Source organism: Chlorocebus sabaeus, chromosome 22 (genome assembly GCF_047675955.1).
Source record: "Chlorocebus sabaeus isolate Y175 chromosome 22, mChlSab1.0.hap1, whole genome shotgun sequence".
NCBI classification, from domain to species: domain Eukaryota; kingdom Metazoa; phylum Chordata; class Mammalia; order Primates; family Cercopithecidae; genus Chlorocebus; species Chlorocebus sabaeus.
Genome location: NC_132925.1, coordinates 5,736,792 through 5,757,218, shown reverse-complemented (window position 1 = coordinate 5,757,218; position 20,427 = coordinate 5,736,792). Strand labels below are relative to the sequence as shown.

The window sequence follows — 20,427 nt, the reverse complement described above, 5'->3', positions numbered from 1 at the left end:
GTCTCAAATCCACCTCTCTGACCAACTAAAATTAGAGGTTTATATAGTAAGAAATAAATGTAACAATGTGTAAGAAAACAACTAGAGAGGGGTAAGGAAGCAATCATGAGGAATGACTGGTCTGGCATCTCATTGCATGCCGTGATTTGGTGAACTTCAGTTCTTTGATACATTTTTTTGAGAACCTTGAGGGACAAATATAGGTTTCAAGCTTTTCAAAAGGATTAATTAATTTCTACATTTATCCAAAAAAATCTATCTATGGGATGATTAGGTTTCATGATGACCATATGTTTTTCTTAGCAGATTCTATTTCCTAAAACTACATTGAGACTGGATATAGAACATGCCTTAATATTTTCTTGAGAAAATTTATCTTGATCTTTAATACCAGCCCATCACCAGTCATTCTTGACAGTTTGGTCTTTGGAAACTCTTTTCAGAAGGCATTGTGTCTGTAATTCTAGTTCCTAATATGGAACCTGATATTTAATACATATTCATCCAATCCTGTCTGTGGAAATGTGACTTATATTTTGATAAATAGAATGGTTGAAATGGCTTCTTTTCTACTGATCATCTTTTTTCTACTTTATAAACCATAAAGAGCAATGCAGAAATAAGATATTACTGACAAACAATTTCTTATGGATGTATTCTACCATATAATATATTTATTTATACTTTCCTTCCATAAGAAAAAAAAAAAAAGAGGCATTTAACCTGAGTCTCAGAGAGCTTATGGTATCTGATAGTCTTTTACAGGAAGTGAGGATCATAATCTACGGAAGACTTTGGGCATTGACAGATATAGAAAAACTTGTAACAAGTACATTCAAGGGTGAATATTTCAAAGTGGCCGAAGTACTTAGTAATTAAAATGAAATAGTTGGAAATAATGGTGGAAAGATGTCTTTCCTTTCACTTTCTGCGCACTTTAGTTAATGATCACAACTACATCATGTTGTCATTTCATAATTATAAGTATGTTTATGTGTATGTAGGTCCTAGTTTACTAATCTATGAAAGTCAGATATTATGTCTTATCTTTTAATCCTTCAGAGCACCTCACTCATTCACTCAACAGATACTTACTGAATAACCTGCTTGTGCCAAGTATTATTAAACTATTCTAGATTCTTGGGGTATATCAGTGAACAACAACTATAAACTCTTGACCTCGTGGATCTTACACTGTAACAGGGAGTAGGGAAGTCGCTAATTGGATAGTAAATCATATAGTAAATGCTTAATGTGTAATTGTTGAATTGAATCTGAAGCTAAGGAATTTGAATTTTCAATTGTTGGATATTGAAATCTATTGAAGGGCAGACTGTCTCATAAGATATGAATTTGGCAACAGTTAGTATAAAGAGAAGGTAGAGATGGGGAATGCATTTGAATATGGTCTAGGCAAGCAGTAATGAAGATTACATAAGATTGTGGCTGTGGTAATGGACCAAAGGAAAGTAACTTATTTGAAAGATATTGTGGAATTAGAATTGATAATACTTAGCGCATATTTTCCTAATGTTGTCTTAATACTATCTTTTGTTACGTCTGGGTCCCTGTACCAATCTTTGAAACCCATTTTTGAGTTAATTTTATTTGATTAATTATTGGATTACTAATTGTCTGGAGTAGAAAGGACCCTCTGTCAAAAAGCCTGATGCCTGAATCTGGCTCTACATTAAGAATCCTCTATCTCAACTGGGCATGGTGGCTCATGCCTGTTGTCCCAGCACTTTGGGAGGCCGAGATGGGTGGATCATTTGAGGTCAGGAGTTCAAGACCACCCTGGCCAACGTGATGAAACCCCATCTCTACCAAAAATATAAAAAATATTAGCTGGGAGTGGCGGTGCGCCTGTAATCCCAGCCATTCAGGAGGCTGAGGCAGGAGAATCGCTTGAACCTGGGAGGCAGAGGTTGCAGTGAGCTCATATGATGCCACTGTATACCAGCCTGGCAACAAGAGTGAAACTCTGTCTCAAAAAAAAAAAAAAAAAAAAAAAAAGCATTCTGTATCTTGAGAGATCCCTTCACCTCAGTAAGCCTCCGTTTCTATATCTGCTAAATGAAGATAATCCCTACCTAATCTCAAAGACCCTTTCTAAGTGCAACCTACTTTAGTAAAAGCTGCTGCACTGGTTCACTGTTAATGTACTAACTCCACATTCCATTTCATCAAAAGCTAGTGTTCACAAAAATACACTCCCTATCAGGCTATGCACAGAAAGAACAACTATAACAGATTTACGCCACATGTATTGTTGTGCTTGGTGAAAGCAACAAAACTAATAAATGTTCTACAGTAGCTCAAAAATAAGAAACTATGTTTTAGCAATAATAGTTTTACTCTTTTGTGTTCTCTAGGTGATACTAAAGAAAAGAAACAGATAGCTTCATGAGATCAAAGTTTGCCTGGAGTGAAAACATTAAGCAAAAATCTTTCTGGGAAATGAGATATGCTATCACAGTTTTATCGACTTTTATGTTACCAAAGCAGCCCCAAAATATATGCCCCTATTATTGTTTTCATTTATTGACCTGGGCTTTACTGTCAGAATATTTACTAAAAGTTCGATCATTATGAACTGACATTCTTTGTTTTAGGATGTATCAGGAATGCCGGCTCTGTGCTCTCCAATTTCCCAGGGAGGGGGTGGTTTCGACTATCGACTAGCCATGGCAATTCCAGATAAGTGGATTCAGGTAAGAGTCTATGTAAATATTTTTTGTTTCTGCAAATACTATGTTGCTTCATTTATCTTTATTTCTTAGTTGTGATCATTAGTTACAGATATTATAATTGAAGTATTAAATTCTTTCATTAGTTTGTCGATTCTTATGCTATTTAATAAGGTGCTTCTCAAAATGTTAAAAGTTCTGATTTAAAGTATTCATACTTATTCAGGCAAAGGGAAAATATGATTAATATAATGTTAGCTGCATAAATGGAATTTTGCATTATCAATGCAATTATATGAAACTTCAGTGCTCTATATTTAATACACATTAGACTTCATTAAAGCATTCATTTATGCCTACAGATCATGCATTAATGTAAAAGCTACTCCTTAATTCCCAGTACTTGCTTAATAGTATGGTTTTTCCTCAACAGATTTGGATTGGGTTCATCCATTCCTTTATTCAGCATTAAAAAGTCCTTACTATGTGTCAGACACTAGGAATGAATGCATGGTACTTTGCACATCATTTATCAATAAACTTTTATTAAATTTAATGACAGTTCAAGTAGTTTGGGTTTTTTTTTCATTTAATGTTTGCCTAAAGGACTAAAGTCATTATGTAGACTTAGGTTTGATACAGAACATTTCTTAGCAGCCATGTCGACATTCATGGGCTGAATATGTATAAGGAGTCAGATTGTGTATAAATAATCATAGCTTTCTGATGAGCCCTTTACTTCAGACATGAACTGGTGCCATGAGACCACAGTTGTAGAAGGGCTTAATTTTGTGTAGAAAAACCATAGAGCCTACTCTTAAGGAAGTGGTTACTGTAATCATTTCTTAGCTGTCTTTCCTGTCTCCCCAGGCAATTTGTGCAATGCATAGCTGTGACATTAAACTTTGACCAACGTAACTTCTGCTCCTACATTTATGATGATTCCTTAAACATTATCAGATCCAAAAGCAAATATTTTATAAAGATTTTTACTTAGAAAACATACAAACAAACAAAGGAGTATTCTTCTTTCATACATGGGAAGGTAGCCTTGTATTTGTTACTTTAAAAAAAAATGCTGTGGTCTTCAAGTTTCTCACCTTGGTATAAGGTTCCTTGTCGGCCCCATCTCTTACTATTTCTAGTTTTTTTAATGTAGATTTTTTTTCCTCACAAGTGACAAATCTTACTTTTTAAACTCCTGCTAAAAGCCTTAATCATTCTTTGTTCACATTCAATAATCTTTTAAGGTGTACATCAACCTAGAATTATTTTTCAGTCAGTAATAGCACAAAGTGAGATATTTTCTCTCTCAGTATTCATGGCAGCTTAAAAAATTGAAATTTAACCTAATAAACATTTTATTATGTTGTATGCTGAAGGTAATGTATTAGGCAATGTATCATACTTACTAATCATACATGATAAACTATAATAATCATAGTTATCAAATAGAAAAATATTTTATCCTAAATTTAGGATATGACCATCCTGTTTTAGATTGTAAGTTCTGTAAAAGCAGTTATCATCTTCTATTCTATGTAATTATTTAAAATTCTTATTGTATCACCAAATTGGGTCCCTCCTTAGTTAATAAAACTAAAGTTAAAATAGTATTACAACAAAACCCTTAGACACAGTGATTTTCCTCTACTTTTATGAGTGGTGCATTTAAAAACAATTGAATAAGTGGCTCCCATTTTCCTTACATGTCAATAAAACACTCAAGAGTTATTAAATCAGATGACAACTGTACTCAGAATGTATATGGCCTGCGATGGTGTCTACCCGTACAGTATGAGTTAGATTAGAATGCTAGATTTTATTCATGTTTTTGTAGTTCAAAAGCAAATTATGTATCATTTCCTAGTTGTATTATTTCAAAATCATTAGTTTCAAATATCATTCTTAGTTTAATCAATTACTGAACAAATATTTGACTATCTAAATTATGCCAAATTTGTTGTATTTCCTTTCATTTTCTTTGATCATTTTTGAGGTGTTTGTGTTAAGGTGATGTATGTGTCTAATGAACTCATTCATTCATCTGTTAATTCCACTAAATATTTACTGAGCACCTAAGATAAATATAGCTTTTTAATTAAACTTTTTTGAGATATTAGGATAATTGTAGATTCACATGTGGTTGTAAGAAATAATACAGTGAGATCTGGTATGCTCATTCATCAATTTTCCCCAGTCGTAACTTCTTGCAAAGCCATAGAATGATATTTTAACCAAGATACTCACATTGATATACTCAAGGTGGAAAACACATTCTTTGCCACAAGATTCCCTCACGTTGCCTTTAGAGTAACACCTACTTATTTTCATCTTGCCTGCCTCTAATAACGCCTTAACCCCTGGCAACCACTAATGTGATCTCCATTCCTATAATTTCATCATTTCAAAAATATTATATAAACGGAATCATGCAGTTTGTGACCTTTCTGGATTGGCATTTTCAGTTAGCAAAATTTTCTCGAGATTATCCAAGAAAACCTCCAATGTTGTTACATCCAGCATTCTTGTTGCATGTATCAGCAGCATGTTCAACAGCCCTGAATAGGATTCCAAGGCAGGGGTGTACCGCAGTTTAACCATTCACCCACTGAAAACCCTCCAGGTTGCTTCCAGCTTATGGCTATCATGAATAAAGTTAGTGTATGCATGTATGTACTCATTTTTTATCAACATAAGTTTTCATAACCATGAGATAAATGCTCAAACACTACAATTACTGAACCATACAGTAATTCCCTGTTTAATTTTTTAAGAAACTGCTAAACTGTTTTCCAAAGTAGCTGTAACATTTTACATTCAGACTGGTGATGTTTGAGAGACCTGCCTCTGCACAGCCTCACCAGCATTTGGTGTTGACACTGTGTTTTATTTTAGCTATTATAATCAGCGTATAGTGATATCTCATTGTGGTTTTATTATTTTTTGAATGATTTATAATGCTGGATACTAAGCATGTGCTTATTTGCCTCCTGCATGTCCTCTTTGGTGAGGTCTCTGTTCATGTCCTTTAACCATTTCCTGACTTCATTGTTTCTTTACCGTTGAGTTTTGAGAGTTATTTATATAGTTTAGACTCAACTCTTTTGTCAGATGTATGGTTGACAAATTTTTTCTCCTAGTCGGAAGCTTGTTCTTTCATCCTTTTCATATTGGCTTTCACGGAGCAATTGTTCAAACATTTTGATGAAGGCAGTTTATCATTTTTTCCCTTGTATAGGTCTCTCTTTTGGTATCAGGTTTAAGAACTTTGACTCTCTTATGGTTTTTACTAAGTGTTTTATAGTTTTTATTTTTTGTATTTAAGTCCATGATCCATTTTGAGTTAAGTTCTGTGCAATATATACGGCGTAGCTCAAGGTTCTTTATCTTTCTCTTTTTACCCATGAGTATCCAACTATTTCAGCATCATTTGTTGAAACATCTGCCCTCCTTCCATTGAATTGCTTTTGCCTTTTTGTCAAAAATAAGTCTGGCACATTTGTGTAGGTCTATACATTCGTTTCCTATTGTTCCTGTATCCAGTGTACCGCAAACTTAGTGGCTTAAACAGCACAAATTCACAACGGTTCTATGTGTTACAAAAATGAAATGGGTTTTACTGGGCTAAAATCAAAGCGTAAGTGGGGCTGCATTTCTTTTGGAGGCTCTAAGGGAGAAGCCATTTCCTTGCCTTGTCTCACTTCTAAAAGCTGCCTATGTTCCTTGGCTCATGGCACCTTCCTCTCTCTTCAAAGCAGCAGTATACCATATTCAAATCTCTCTCTTGTTTTGACCCTCATGCCTACTTTTTAGACAGATTCTTGTGGATTAGGCTGCAAACATTTATGGATGGTTGCTCTTCTGCCTTCCATGTTCTGCCCTCTGGTGCCCAAAGATTTGCACTGCAATTATGAGAACTGCTTATGTTCTCATGATTGTATGAGTGTGTTGCATTAAAGAGGGAGAGTAAATGTAGGACATAATGCTGAGCAACATTAGCCTTTATAGGACAAACAGAGGAAGAGAATTTACAGTATGTCAGGAGTGGCAGAAAAAAACAAAACAATATAAAACCATAGTTTTGTAGAGAAGTTCATGGGCAGGAGATAGGACAGTGTCAATATGTATAGCAAGTATCTACTTCAGAGAGAGCAATTACTAACTTAAGCTTAGACCACAAGCTTAACCTCAGCAAGTTCAGTTGCATAAAAGTATAGTGTTAGAGGGACAGAGCCAGACTGAAGACTGAATAGAAATTGAAATGCAGACACAAAATGTGTGGTCTGTTAAGAGGGTAGTTATTTCATGATAATTAGCTTTAAATTTCGAAACAGTTCTTGTTTTATCATTTTGTAAAAATGAAGTGAAACCCTCTTTTTACTAATATTTTTCATATAAACAAAAAAAATGTAACAAGTGTATCTCTACCATGTGCAAGTTATAGAAAGTCGTGCCATGCAATAACACATTACTGTGGGCATTAATCAAGAGGTAGCAGTTATTACAGAAAAAAAGTTGCAAAGATCCTAAAGTATAATGATTAAACTGTCTGGACAAAAGTGCGCGTGCACACACACACACATACACACACTCTACACCACTGTCATTTGGACATTCTGTATAAAAGCTGTGATTTCAGTAAAAGTTTAAACAGTGATAACTTTGCTATATGGGTGGGCTAATATGTGTATATCAAATACACTGATATAATGCATCCCTTCGGATTGGGATTTAAAATAAGAAAAGTAATGGTTTACTCAGAAGCTTATTTTTCTCTCTTTTGTCTAGCTACTTAAAGAGTTTAAAGATGAAGACTGGAATATGGGTGACATAGTATACACTCTCACAAACAGGCGCTACCTTGAAAAGTGCATTGCTTATGCAGAGAGCCATGATCAGGTAAATGAATATGTGCATAAATTCATTTCTTTCTTTCTCTCTCTCTCTCTTCCTCCTTCCCTCTCCTTAATAACATTTAAATAGAAACATACCAAAATATAAACCTTTGTAGTTACTATAATGTATGTGTGTGTGTATATCAATATGTATCTTTACAGGACAACTAGGTATATTGGAAAAAATGTTATATTTGTAGATGGAGAAACGCCAGTTTCAAAATGCAGTGGTATGTTTGTCCTGCCAAACTATAATTAATAGATTATACATTGTAGTTGCAAGTATTATATGTTTTCCCTTGTCATAATGAAGAGTATTGGTGCTGGACCAGGGTTATTTTAGTTTCCATCTTAGGCTGCCGTCTAGAGGTATTATTTTATGCTTTTGACATGCATTCTTCATTTTCTCCCCTCAATCACTGAAGTCTCCTGCTAATTGACCTCCCTGACCCCTGTTCCTTCCAGCCTTAGTCTGTCTTCTCGAATACAGCCTAAGATATTTTCCAAAGAGGAAAGTTCATCCTGTCAACCCAGATATATTGGTCAAAGCCTGTAATTCAAAGCCATTCCTATTTTGGCCCAAGCCGAAGTTTCCAGCATCATTCTCTGCCCAACTCTCCAAGCCTCCTGTTCTTCAATACTTTGAAATCCCCACCCATTCCAAATAGGTCAGCTTTTTCCAGTCTTGTGCTTTTCCCCTCACATCTGCATCTGGGAAGTTCCTACTCAGACCTAATTGCCTGGCTCTGACATCACATTCTATATGAAGCCTTCCTTGGGTCACGTAGGGAAAAATTATTTGTCCCATCCTCCAAGTTTCCGTTATGTTTTAGGAACAGAATTTTTTTTTCATTGTCTTTCTATTTCCAGCCTTTAGCACTGTGACTGATGCTAGTAATCACTTAATACATATTTTTAAAATGGAGAAGAAAGGCCACTTATTCAAAGTCATGTTCATCGTCATACACATCAACATAAAATTTACTTTTTGTAGATTAAAATGTAGACAATAAAATGAAGTTACTTAAAGTATCTTTATTAAAAAATTGAAACTAAGTTTCTCTATCATTTTGGCCATTTAATGCAAACATTATTTTTTTAGGTGTCTCCTGTAATTGTTAAGAAAGTGTAAGTAGAGCAGGGGTTGGCTAACCAAGGCCCATGGGCCAAGTCCTACCTGCTGCCTGTTTTTGTAAATAAGGTTACTTGGAACACAGCCATGCTCATTTGTTTACATATTCTCCTTTGTGTCAAAATGATGCATTTGAGTAGTTGAGACAGAGAAAGTGGCCCACCTTTAGAGAAACTTGATGAAATGCATGTTAAATTTTTCATCTTCCAAATTGGGGCTTTGCTTTCTTATCAACTTAAATTTATAGTATCCTTGTCCGTAGAGCAGATAAGATAAATACTTATCTAAAAAAGAAGAACCCAATCTAGAAAAGAATAATGTTAGTTTAATAGGTGAGTGGTGGGGGTGGGGAGGGAGAAACTCACCAAATACACAACAATGTGAAAATTACAATCTATGCATAGATTATAGCTTTGTATTGCAGACTCCTCGAGGTTGCAGCACAGAGTGAATTCCCAGTATATGTTTATTTTGTATGAATGAAAGTAAGCAAGTGAGTGGCATGAACAAACAGAAGATGAAACAGATAGATTTCTTACATAACTTTCTACCTAATCTGTAAAGAAACAGATTTACCAAGAGTTATTTCATACTTTAAAAATTCAGGTAATCCTGTCTCATATTTTCAGGAATTCTCAGGATAGCAGAAATAATGCAAGTTGCCTAGTTCTTTCTAAAAGCAAATGTACTTTGATTCTTAAGCCAGATAAAAAATATAGATGTATATGAATACATGAAAATGAATAAATAAACATATAATTTATAGTAAAAATGTTTGTGGATGTTATTTTAAACTTTTTAGATAAATCTTTAACAATTAAATTTGTAAATTTAATTTCACCAGTATCTCAACAGGATTTTAACTTAATTTCACCAGTATCTCAACAGGATTTTATAAGAGGGCAACTTGATATGAGAATAAGCTTTATCTATGAATCTGATCAAAAGTTATTAAAATAATTTTATAATAGAATCAGAGATTATAGAAATAAATAGTTATAGCTAAAAACGTAATTAAAGAATTCAAAACAAGTAGGAAGGTGAAGTGTTTAAGAAGTAGTGATACAAATCTTACAACAATTTTTAAAGAAAAGTCATTTTAATTAAAGTAGGTTAAAGATAGAAAAGATTGTAAACAAAAATGTTTTCTAGAAAATGAAAAGAATTGTAATAGGGTACTGAGATTTTGGGTTAATTTCTATTACACATTTTACTCTGTGTTATTTATTGTTTTGTCCATCATGAACACTGCATTAGATGTTTTTAACTGTAAATAATTCAGATTTCCAGGAGGTCTCTCTTCTGTTACTCAGGGCATTTCTGAGTTACCTGCCCCAGTTAATAATTATTATGTTTTCAGGTAAAACAAACTAAATTTAGATTAAATGGCAAATAAAATGAGAAAGCAAATTTATGCTGAAATAAAAGTTCTCAACTTATTTTCTCTACTGAGGGCAGGAAGGGACTATTATGATATAGTTACACACATGTAATATTACATTACTCATATATATGAGCAAAATAATATATATACATTATATATATCAATGCTTTTCAGAAACTTCTTTCAAAGCAAATAAAATCATTATATACAAATTGTTTTAAAAATCTATTTAATATTCTCAACATTATAATAAATGTTTCAGAAAATGTGAGTTGTCAGCTCAAACATAACAGATATTCAAGTACCTTATCATGAATCTTTCACCAACCTATTTTAAAAATAAAAATCAGTCCTGAAAACAAATGTTTTGATTTCTAACATATTTTACCAGCTTACCTTGAGCCTAGAAAATCACCAGTGGAAAATACCTGAAATTAATATTAACTTACACACTTCTTCTACAGTGTTTCCTATCATTCGTAACCATGTGTTGTTCTATTGTAAATCACAACTACTTTGCGCTTTTTTTTTTTTTTCATTTATTGCCATTACTTTTATTTCTGTAGGCATTGGTTGGGGATAAGACGGTGGCATTTTGGTTGATGGATGCTGAAATGTATACAAACATGAGTGTCCTGAGTCCTTTTACTCCAGTTATTGATCGTGGAATACAGCTTCATAAAATGATTCGACTCATTACTCATGGGCTTGGTGGAGAAGGCTATCTCAATTTCATGGGTAAGTGTGAGTTAAACACATATCCAATTTGTGTTTAAAATGTTAACTTATAATGAGATAAATCATGTAGAATATTTTGATTTGGCTTTTCAGATTTAGAATATAAAATTACAACTATTTATTTCATATACTATCGTGTAAATTGCAAAAATAAAATTAAATCACAATAAGGTTATTGTTATATTAATATATGATACAAAAGTATAGTCTAAAAGCTGATATTTAATTGAATATTGCTGTCAAGTGGGCTTACCTATTTTTAACATCCAGAATTATTATTCTGAATTTAATCATTCTGAGTTAATGTTATTAGTATATTTGCACATTAAATCTAAGAAATATATAATTATTATATTATAGTATAGTAAGCTAGTATTATTGGTAATCTTTGAGATAATTTTATACCAGTATACTTGTGTTGTAAATGTGTAAACTTAGGTTCAGAGATATTGTGATGGATAAAAAGAAATTTATTTTTTTAATAGAAAAATACGAATACTGAAAGGTCATTTTTGTCCGAAAGCTCTTGAAATAAAATATAAAAATTGCTCTGTTTGGTGAACAGCAGACATTGAAACATTCGAGTTTTAGGAAATTTTTACAGCTTTTAGACTAGAGAAAGACACAAAGACTGGGGAATACATACGAAAGGCTGATTTATTTTTCTACAGTAGAAGGCTCAGGGTGGGTAGTGCCTCACACCTTTAATCTGAGTCCTTTGGGAGGCTGAGAGAGGAGGATGGCTTGAGGCAAAGAGTTAGAGACCAACGTGGGCAATATGGAAAAGCCCCATCTCTACCAAAGGAGAAAAAAAGAAAATGAGCTGGTGATACGTGCCTGTACCCTAGATAATCAGGAGGCTGAGGCAGAGGGATTGTTTGAGTCCAGGAGTTTGAGGTAGTAGTAAACTATAATCATGCCCCCGCACTCCAGCTAAGGTGACAAAGCAAGACCCTATCTCTAATTTTAAAAAAGCCCTGGATCTTTGAGTTATTCACTTCTACTTGGAAATTTTTGTAAGAAATCTCAGATTGAACTTTTAAAAGCCTTTATTGTTTACTAACTGGAGGTTAGGAAGCCAACCCCAAAAAAGCAGACGCAGATTTCACCTGTACTACCTGTACCTTTGGGTGTATCCTCTATTCTCAGGGTCACCGAAATTTGTTAACATCTGTAGCCTTCCAGGAAATGACCTTCCTGACTTGTGAAACTGCATTGCATCAGCCAGGTATCAGGTCAAGTTTCCTGGATGAACTTTGCAGTGACTGGTTCCATAAATAAAGTCAGCCTTGGTTCCTTAAAAGCAGTGGTTCTACCTGACTCAGTATGCATCATTCTCCAATGTGGGCACCTTCATAAGGCCTTAGTTGTACAACTCATTTGTTTAACTATATCCTGATGAAAAAGTAGACTCTATGAACCTATGCAAATAACCATGTTACCATGTAAAGTAAGGAAACTGAGGACCTAGTGAGATATTTTAAATGCTTTATTTCATTTACAAAAGTACAAAATTACTGTAACCTACAGAAGGAAATCCTTATATATCTGTAAACTAAAACAATTTTTCAAAGAACCAAAATAAAATGGACACCTAGTTCACACAGGCATTAATCCTTGTAGCCCACTATATTTGAAAATATAGAAATCCTGACTCAGTCTTTCGCTCTAGTCTGGAAGCTATGTAAGTGACATCAACTCAGATGCCTCTACCAGAGTCTAGAATTTATCAGGAAGTACCTAATAGATTCCTTTTCCTGATGCTGTGCTTTGTGGAAGATATCAGATCTGGCCTGTGGTGCAAAGCAGAGTCTCCAAGCAAGCACCAGATTAAAACCAAGCTATCTGCGCATGACAGAGATTTAATAGTCATGGCCAATGTAAAATTGGTAACTTGTCAATGAAGAAAGGCCTAATGATATTTTATAATGTGACCTATTTTCTTGACTTTTGGGTGGTGTCTTACCTAGGATAAAGAATGTTCTGGAGAGCTAGGACATTGACAAATCTACAGAAACTTTATAAAATTTCAGAAATATTTATATTAATATCACTTTAAACTGTATCTTTTCAACTGAGGGCAGGCTGAGCGTCTATTCAGTGTTAGACACTCTTCTCATGGAACTTTCAATAGTAACAAAATATAACAAATATAGCTATTTCTACTATATCTTTCTGTGTTTGTAAATTAACCATATTTATTATATCAAATATGATTTTGAGATTATACTTTTGTATAATCTTTTAATCTTTTGTCGTTGAAACAAATGCCTTCTAATATGTTCAATTCCATTATAGCAACTTAAATCTTTTTTCTTAGTATCTTACCTAAATACAGTGTTTCTCTAGTAACTTTGAAATCAATAATCTTCTAATGGATAAATAATTTCTAATTACTGGTGGTGTTTTATGAAATTCAGTATGTCCTCATGAGCTGTCACGATTTTAAATATATTTTTCCTTTTCTGATCATGGTCTGCTTAAAAAGCCTTCTGTGACCCTTATGCTCTCCACTTGACCTGTGAGCCTCAGAAAGCTCCCTCATGGGTCTCCCCCTTCATCACTCTGCTGCAGCTCTGTAGCTGCCTTTCCATTCATTGAATGGACAAACCTTCTTCCACTCTGCACTCTATACGTTTTGCTGATCCCCTACCTGGAATCATCCCACTCGAACACTCCCTGCCATACCTGACCAAATCCTTTATTTTCAAGTGTCATTTCCTGAGGGCGTCCTCCGTAAAGCCTCAAACTAGTTTCATTTTCCCTACAATACATGTTTATACAGTATCTCCTTACCTTTCATGGTTTTTAAGAAAATTATACTTGGAAAACTATTAAATACATGACTTTTTAAGTAAATTTAATGCCCAGTGAAAACAGTTGTTATTTGTGTTTTATTTACAATTTTATATATCTGGGAATTAGTACAATATCTAGCACATCACAAGGCTCTCACAATTTTCTTTGATACACACACACACACACACACACACGAGATATATGTGATCCACTGTTGACTGAAACGTTATCCTCCATCAAATGACTCTGCATGTGTATGTGTTTGTGTGTGTGTGTATGTATACATATACAGTATAGATGTGTGTATGTGTGTGCATGTGTATGTGTGTGTATATGCAGTATTGCCTTGTAATACTGCTTTAGCATTAGTTCATTAACTGCAATAACCAGTTTTAGTTATAAGCAAGGTAATGTTTTTGAATGGCATATAGAAATTAATATTTAAAAAGAGCAGTTTAAGAAAATTTTCCAAAACTAAGAAGCAACTTGATTGTTTACTCATCTTTTAGGCATTTCTAAACTTGCTAATTTTCTGGAATTTTATTTTTTATTTCCCTCCAGAAAAGAAACAGTGAGTCAAAAGAAATAAAACAACTATACATTTTTATAGCATATGTTTTTAAAAAAACATGTGTACGTAAATTTATTTGTCAGGCATTCAGATATATGTTCTGTTTATCAAAAATCATTAAGATTAATGTTTTAATGTTCTGAAAATTAATATTTTTCAGAATACCAGTTTGGCTGATTTGTTTTGTTTTGTTTTGTTTTTCTCTTGTGTATTCGAATTTTGACTTTCAAAAAAAATGCTTTTACTCTGGTTATAGCTGTGAAATATTTACTATGCATTTTTGATTTGCTGGGTTGTTTTGAATGGTTTTAGGAAGAAATAGATTTGTATTTTTTATTCTTCTATCATATATACTTATATGAAATAATTGAATATAGAAGGGGGATCATCAGACTAAATTATTTTTGTATTTTTATATCACTAATCATAGAAAGATAATAAATACTAATAAAAGTTAGTAACATTGGCATAGCATTCTATACTTTATTTGTTAATTTATTTTTTGAGGCAGAGTCTCGCTGTGTGGCCCAGGCTGGAGTGAGCGGCGCCATCTTGGCTCACTGCAAGCTCCGCCTCCCGGGTTCCCGCCATTCTCCTGCCTCAGCCTCCCGAGAAGCTGGGACCACAGGTGCCGCCACCACGCCCGGCTAATTTTTGTATTTTTAGTAGAGACGGGGTTTCACCGTGTTAGCCAGGATGGTCTCCATCTCCTGACCTCGTGATCCACCCGCCTCAGCCTCCCAAAGTGCTGGGATTATGGGCGTGAGCCACCGCACCCGGCCGCATACTATGCTTTCTAGAACACTTCATATCTATTATCTAACTGAGCATTCCATTTCTTTTTTATTTTTTATACCAGATATTTGTTCAAAAGAAACCTGGGGCCAAAAATTAAAAGAGTAATAAGGTATGCAACGTAGACGTTCTAAGTCCATTTTGCTAAAACTTCGACTCAGAGACATATAGGGACATGCCTCAGTTTGCACAACCGGAAAATTTCGGCAGCTGGTCAGTTGCCTTTTTCTTCTGATTTCCAATTTGAGAAAATTGGAATAAAAATTACTCTTAGATCAGTATCTGGATTAGTTAGCCACAAATACATGGTTTATGAATACTTTTTAGAAAAAGGGTAGAGCATAGTGATTAAGAATACTACTGGGTTGGCATCTATGCTTTTCCCTTTTTAGCTGTGTGATCTGGGTAAGATGCATCAACTATGCCTTCGTCGGCTCAGTGATAAAGTGGGTGCCTGCTTCATAAGATTGTTTTGAGGGTGAAATGACTTTCTACTGAATGATGCTGCTGAAACAGCCTTAGCTTTCATGTATGAGGAAGTCTGAGGGTTGCCTCAATTTTTTTTTATTTTTGGGATAAGCCAATATCATGTTGATCAGTTAACGTTTATCATGAATTGACTCTTTCCTTTGTGTGTATATAATTATGTGTGTATATATGCATCAGATAGAGCATCAGATGAAATTTACTGTTTTTATGGTACCTATGCACAGAATTTCTACACACACACACAAACACAGAGAGAGAGAGAGAGAGAAAGAGAGAGAGAGAGAGAGAAGGCAAATTGACTTAGGGCAAATTCAGTTTGAAAATTTAGTGTATTTGAGGTATATATTAATTTAAACTATAAATTTAATATACTCATAATGCATTCTAAAATGTATTTTAACACAGTTTATAAAATTTCTTTATGCTTAAGACATTTATATGTATCTACGATATATCAGGTATTACTAAGTGGTATATATTCAGAGATGAAAAATAGTTCGTGCCCTCAAGGCCTTAAAACCCAAAAGGCAATACAAGCAAGTAACATACAGATATCTTTATGCTAATGCATGCACTAGGTCAGTGATACAGGTAAGCAGAAAATGCTGTGTAAATATGTAGGAAACTTGTTTTGGAGATTGTTGGTGAAATACATGAGATGCTTTAGGCAAACCAACTTGGAATAGGAAGCCACAAGAAAGTTATGTATGAGATCAGTAAAAGTCTAAGTAAGAGTAGACTTGAAGCAATTGGCTGATAATTTGAGATTACAGCCAGTTAAGATTATTAAACTTCAAATCAATGAAAAAAACTGGGGCCTAAAGAAAAGAATTTACATGCCATTCTGATTGGTAAGTTTAATGAAAAGATGCGTTTCAATCACTTTAAATCACTTTAAAATATTGTTAACTCTTCAGTTAGAACTAGTATCAGCGGTTATGTGGCATTATGTTTTTTTTTTTTTTTAATAATCATTGGCGGAGTATGTTTCATATTAAAAAACAAATATAAAATAAAACATGTCATCTTTATGCATAGGATGACCTCAGTGAATGTATTTTGATTAGCTTTCTGGAGCTTATTTGGTCATCATGGAAATGCTGTCCTTTCCTAATTCAGTCAGCTGAGGCAGAGGGATTAGAGTCATATGGCCTTAATACATGACCTCAGGAATGTTGCTATGGACATGTTAGTTTAGGCAGGCAAATTGACTACTATATCCAGTGATCACACTAGGGAAAAAAACACCAACCCAGATACTGTAATATTAATTCCATATAATATGAAAATAAGGGCATTAAAGGATTTTCTTATTAAACACTACATAGAATTATAAAAAAGAGAAGAAACCAAATATTATATTCATTTTAAATATATAAACATGTACAGACATTTTAAAATATCAAGTAAAGCATAAATTAAAATATAAGAATTAAGAACATACCTTCCTGATTTAAATATTGACAGGAAAGTTAGAATGTAATTTTAAGAATCTGCTAGCTAAACAGAATTTAAAAATTAATCATAAATTTCAAAATGAAATAATGTCTAATGGCTTTTTAAATGGGAATTTAAAAATTAACCTGCTTAAAAATCTTGCCATGATTGGGACATAAATGGTATTCTGTGAAACATTTTCTGGCTTCTCGGAAAGATCTTTGTAACTTTGTACTACATTGGGCAATACTAAGGAGAAAGTTATAATGGACAGCTAAATCCACATGTTTTCTTCATTCTTTTATTATTCTGTTTTCATACTGCTGTAAAGAACTGCCTGAGACGGGGTAATTTACAAAGGAAAGAGGTTTCATTGAGTTACAGTTAAGCATAGCTGGGGAGGCCTCAGGAAACTTAATCAAGGCAGAAGGTAAAGGGGAAGCAAGGCACCTTCACAAGGCTGCAGGAAGGAGAAGTGCCAAGCAAAGGTGGAAGAGCCCCTTATAAAACCATCAGATCTTGTGAGAACTTACTGTCACAAGAACAGCGTGTGGGAAACTGCCCCCATGATTCTGTTACCTCCCCCTGGTCTCTCCCTTGACATGTGGGGATTATGGGAATTACAATTCAAGATGAGATTTGGGTGGGGATACAAAGCGTAACCATATCAGTTCTCAAGTAATCAAGTCTCTTATCTGATTACTTTAAGAATCTTTTTAAAAAGATAAACTTTAGGTTTCTTTATGGGTGTTGCAGTCTTTTTTATCAATGGCTTACTGCCAGTTTGGTTTCAAAAAAAAGTTGTTTTGTTTCCCACCCTGGTTTGACTCCTTCTGTAGTTTCATAAAGTCCAGGTAAAGATTCAAATGTAGAGTGACTTGAATCACTTTCAGTACTGTCATATTAATATTCCACTTCTTCAGAATACCTTTGAACTAAAGTAAAAACTATTCTTGGAACAGAAGCTTTACTTTCATCAGTTGTCATTTTCTTCTTCCTCATGGGGTTTATAGTGTTATAGAAGAGGACTTTTTAAATGAGTAACGCTTCACTCTGAAATTTAATGCTTTTTGTATAACTCTCCAGGTATACCTGGAAACATAAATGATTCACATTTCTCATTTAGAAAAATACCAAACTATCAGTTAGATAAACAAAACCAGCAACATTTCACTTCTGTAATGTAGCTCAGTGCTCCAGATAACTGAAAACCTGTGTTGCCATCGTAAAACATATTCCCCGTGACATCAGATGTCATAAGTTGAAATATCAGAAGAAATCTGGAAACTGAGCCCATTGGTTTATTTGTTTGCTCATTCATTCCTTGATTCATTCAAATCAAACTCATTATTTCCCTGACGGAGAAAAGCAATAAAAGGAGGAAATAAGTAAAAAGGTATATGAGGAGCTGTGTGTGCAGATAACGCTTTGGGAAATGATGTAGGAAGTCAGACTCCTGGAATTCTGTCTCTTTGCCTATCTTTCCACCTCAAATTTACCTCCTTTTTCCCTCCATTTTTTTTTTGTTTGTTTCAGAGTAATATATTGCTTTTCCTGTTAAAGACTTTAGATCCTGAGTGTATACTGTCTTGACTTTAAAAACCTAATTCCTACCATTAAAAGCAATCATGTTATCATTATCTTTTATACAGGGCACTTGGTAGAAAATAAAAATGGAGTTATTTTTCCACTTTCCAGCATTTATGGGGACACGTTTACAAATATAATTATGTTTATGGTTTTTTAGGCTCTTTAGAAACCCATACCTTCTCTTATTCTAACTGAATTAAGAGAATTAAGAACTAGTGGTGTTCCAATTCAGACTTTTAAAGGCATACTATATACACATGATCAATGAACTTATAATGCAGTGCCCACCCCTTTATGAAGGCCTATAACATCCTTTATGATCCAACTACTGCCTACCTTTCCACCCAGATATTTCTGCCTCCTAGTTCTTGAGTACTAAGTTACAATTACACCAGTCTCCAATTTCATTTCCTGATACAAAGGAAGTAAAAGGTAGGCAGGCATAAAATCATAAAGATCATGCACTTTTTGAAAACACATGTGGTGACTTTATGCAACTTTACTTTGTGTGAAATCCATCAACCTTCATCTTCTCCCTCTTAAGATTTGGGAATATCTTTCTTGCTTGGAGATTCATAACATCTTGCTCACACTTATGGGAAACATCTGAAATTTTAGTACAACAATCATATCCTGGGAGCCAATAGATCATTTATAAGTTCTGAATCAGTGTTGGCAATCAGGATACTTTGAACAAATGGTACAAATTCTTAATCCCATGGATTTATGTAAAATATGTCAACTGCATGCTTTTAAGAATTTTTTTCTAATTTAACATTCTGTTTCTTAGGTTAATTAGAAGTTATCACTGTAAAAGAAACACCTAGCGACTCATATGTTTTAGTGTGAAAATTACTATTGTCTTTGGCTTTATAAAAGTAAGTAAGCAGGCCGGGCGTGGTGGCTTACACCTGTAATACCAGCACTTTGGGAGGCTGAGGCAGGTGGATTACCTGAAGTCAGGAGTTTGAGATCAGCCTGTCAAGTTAAATCCCATCTCTACTAAAAATACACAAAATTAGCCAGGTGTAGTGGCAGGCACCTGTAATCCCAGCTACTCGGGAGGCTGAGACAGAGAATCTCTTGAACCCGTGAGCTTAGAGGTTGCAGTGAGCCAAGATCATGCCATTACACTCTGGCCTGGGCAACAAGAACGAAAGTCTTGAAATTAAAAAAATGAAATAAAATAAACAAGGAAAAGTGGCAATTATTTTCTTTATTGGAATTCAATGTTTGAAACAGTTTTTCAGTTAAGTGTTTACTAATGTGTTTTATTTGTATAATAGATACTCCATCTGCTCTCTCATAGCTGCGGTCATGACTGCTAGTTTTCTCCATTAACACTTTTCCTCCAAATTTTAACTGGGTACATGGATGCCCAGAATAATAAGCACATTCCTGGGGTTGTCTGGAAGCCTACTGAGGTCATGTGACCAGCAGTTACTGCCAGTAGGATGTTAATGGTAGTGCTGTATGTGCAACTACTGGGCCATGCTCTTAAATGGCAAGGCATCTGTCCCCTTGCCACATCTTCTCCTGCTCACTGGCGGAGTACCATATCATGCACATGGCAGAACAACAAGGTCAAAAAATATTAGCTGGCCTTTACATATTGCTATGTATTACTGCTATAAGAGAAATATTTCTAAATGGCATATTTCACAGTTTACATGTCCTATAACATTTTTTATCTTAGTGCTGAAACCAAAGTAAAATTTAATTCCTAATGTCCTACATTTAAATTAATTTTTTTAATTCCCCTATCGTTTACCCTTATTAATACGAATGTCAGTAATAACTATACTCAAAACATTAAAAAATTAGTTTTCAAATGTAATTTGGACATTCGGGAAACATTACATTTTTATCATATAAATATAAATGTTCCATAAAACAGCTGTGTC

At 34.2% G+C, this 20,427-nt stretch overlaps 1 protein-coding gene across 1 annotated transcript in view; it reads left to right on the top strand.

The window, feature by feature from the left end:
* GBE1 (1,4-alpha-glucan branching enzyme 1) overlaps nucleotides 1-20,427 on the top strand; it is a 265,726-nt gene that overhangs the window by 168,202 nt on the left and 77,097 nt on the right. Inside the window, exons 10-12 of the mRNA XM_007986177.3 lie at nucleotides 2,616-2,714; nucleotides 7,482-7,592; nucleotides 10,671-10,842. Coding sequence (XP_007984368.3) covers nucleotides 2,616-2,714; nucleotides 7,482-7,592; nucleotides 10,671-10,842 — 382 coding nt within the window. The remainder of the gene's footprint in view (nucleotides 1-2,615; nucleotides 2,715-7,481; nucleotides 7,593-10,670; nucleotides 10,843-20,427) is intronic.